Below are 2,238 nucleotides of genomic sequence, written 5' to 3'. Positions count from 1 at the left end.
ATATATATATATATATATACTGTATATATAAAGTCTGGCGAGTAAACTAAAAAATGTACTAGTCAATGGTGATTAAATTGCCAAGGTGTCCGTGGAGGGTTGATGCTTGATGCATGGTGTGGTTATGTGTGAGGATGTGGTTGTATAATTAACAATTAACATGATTAACATCACTGAATGTACATTACCTGAACGATTTGCCCTGACGGTACCCACACTTCTCAGTCCGAGGTTGGTGTGCAGTGTCTTCAAGTCGAAGCTGGTAAAGAAGTTGTCGTAGAATACCACAGTTGCCTCTTTGTGTGTGATAGTGTTGCAGAGTATTGAGACAACTTTGGCACCTAGGGAGAGGTCTTCCAAGTCCAGATGTGCATGCTCTTCCTTTTGAATGTTGAAGAATGTTGTGGCCCCTTGGTAAAGGATGAAGTCGTGGATTATGCCAATGGAGCTGGCCCGACAGAAGATCTTAAATCTCCACTTATCCGGCTTGTTTTTAATATACTGCCGGAGTTTGCCAGCTCTGGTGCCCTTGTAAGCCACCATCACTTCATCAACACTCTGCCTGTTGGTGGGGGGAATGAGAAGGCATTGTTCTCTGAGCATGTCTAAAAGAGGGCGAATCTTATGGAAGCGGTCAGTGCAGCCTTCCATCTGGAAGTTGTCATTGAAGTGGACATGTCTTCGTAGCACTTTAAAACGCTTCACTGACATGGTATCAGCCACTGGTGGGAATCGTGACTCACAGGCCCAGTAATCTTCTAAAGAGGGAAATTCAAAAACTCCCATGTACAGCAAAATTGACAAAAAATCTTCCATTTCAGCAACTGTGGTGTTGATGGATGTCCCGGTCTGTTGAACTGAGTACTGGTTGGTATGCTCAGTTATGTGCTCAATCATCTGGTCAGTGAAGAGCCTCTTCCAATACATAAATGGTGACTGGACTGACTCTGGAAGCATGAAGACAGGCTCGGACACAGTGAAAGGGGGAATGTCCTTCTTTACCCCTGTGGTCTTTTTGGTTTTTCTGGACTTTGCAGGATGGGAGGGAGTTTGATAGAGGTCTGTAGAGACTTCAACAAGCCTGTTCCTATTTCTCCGTTTCTTTGGAGGGGGCATCAAATCTTCGCTGGGTGGAGGGACATGATCATAATTTTCATCATCTGGATCACTGAGATCTTCAACCTCAGAATCACATGGATCAGCAGGTAAAAGTGAAATACTGCTGTAGGCCGTGGATGTAGGTCTGGGGCGTCCATAAAATGATCGACAGTCCATTATGCCTGAAAGACATGGCACATAATAAACATTACTATACACAAAAATGAAAAACTGTGTCTTGATTAATCAGTGCCTCAGGTACAGCTATCCATAAAAATAAAAAATAAAAAATTGTCATACTGATAAACTGTTTTGCCAACATAGACACATTGAGATTTCATATAAATTGATAAGAAAAATGGTACTAATACTAATACATATTTTGTGTATTGTGTATGATACATTAAATAACACACAACTATGAAACTAGATATAACAAGAGACAAAATATTTCAGTGTGAATGATGAGGTAATTTTACTGTGCTAAATAAAATATGGACAAATGTCCATCCATCCTTTTAATTGCAAACTCATAAACATGTTATATTTGTCAGATTACTGAACAGAAAATTGAATGTTTATAGCTAACTACCCATCTAGAAAGCTGTAGCTATAACTATTTTATGTTATTCCAAAAAGACTCGGATACAATGGCTATTGTAGAAATAATAAGTACTAGCTCATGTCAAATTATGTAAGGATTAAACGGATTTAAAGATATGACAATCTGAAGGTAAAACCAAATACTGTGTAGATAAGGGTAAAATACATACAATTCAGTTTAGTGAGGAAACTGGCTGCATGCCAGTTTATGATCGCATTGCTGAACTAGCGTCAACCCAGCGGGTAACTCGACCGAGCGGTCAAGCACATTTTCTGAGGTAACACAGAGATTACTTTTATCACCATGCTTCTGCCATTCAACAAAATATAGTGTTAGGAGGTCTAGAACATGAAATCGGATGTATAAAAATCTTACCTCAACTTTCAGCGTCACTAGCGGCAAGGGTTTGAAGAGAGCGCCACAGCAATACACTTCCGGTTTTGTTTCGGCTCCTCAGCATCAAATATATCCTTGCAGCATAGCCACCCAGTGGATACAATTGAAATTACACCCTCTATTCAATGAGGGGTATAAAG

At 40.0% G+C, this 2,238-nt stretch overlaps 1 protein-coding gene across 1 annotated transcript in view; it reads right to left on the bottom strand.

Moving 5' to 3' along the window:
- The window catches only part of LOC107591707 (piggyBac transposable element-derived protein 3-like), a 4,636-nt gene extending 2,728 nt beyond the window's left edge, over positions 1 to 1,908 (bottom strand). Inside the window, exons 1-2 of the mRNA XM_016280974.1 lie at positions 1,872 to 1,908; positions 189 to 1,280 (exon numbers count right to left, since the gene is read on the bottom strand). Of these exons, the coding sequence (XP_016136460.1) occupies positions 189 to 1,275 (1,087 nt within the window). The 5' untranslated portion in view covers positions 1,276 to 1,280; positions 1,872 to 1,908. The remainder of the gene's footprint in view (positions 1 to 188; positions 1,281 to 1,871) is intronic.
- Positions 1,909 to 2,238: the final 330 nt, after the last annotated feature.

The sequence above is a fragment of the Sinocyclocheilus grahami genome, unplaced genomic scaffold (genome assembly GCF_001515645.1).
Source record: "Sinocyclocheilus grahami isolate Dianchi unplaced genomic scaffold, SAMN03320097.WGS_v1.1 scaffold1.1, whole genome shotgun sequence".
In the NCBI taxonomy this organism is placed as follows: Eukaryota; Metazoa; Chordata; class Actinopteri; order Cypriniformes; family Cyprinidae; genus Sinocyclocheilus; species Sinocyclocheilus grahami.
This window is presented reverse-complemented; position numbering and strand designations above follow the sequence as displayed.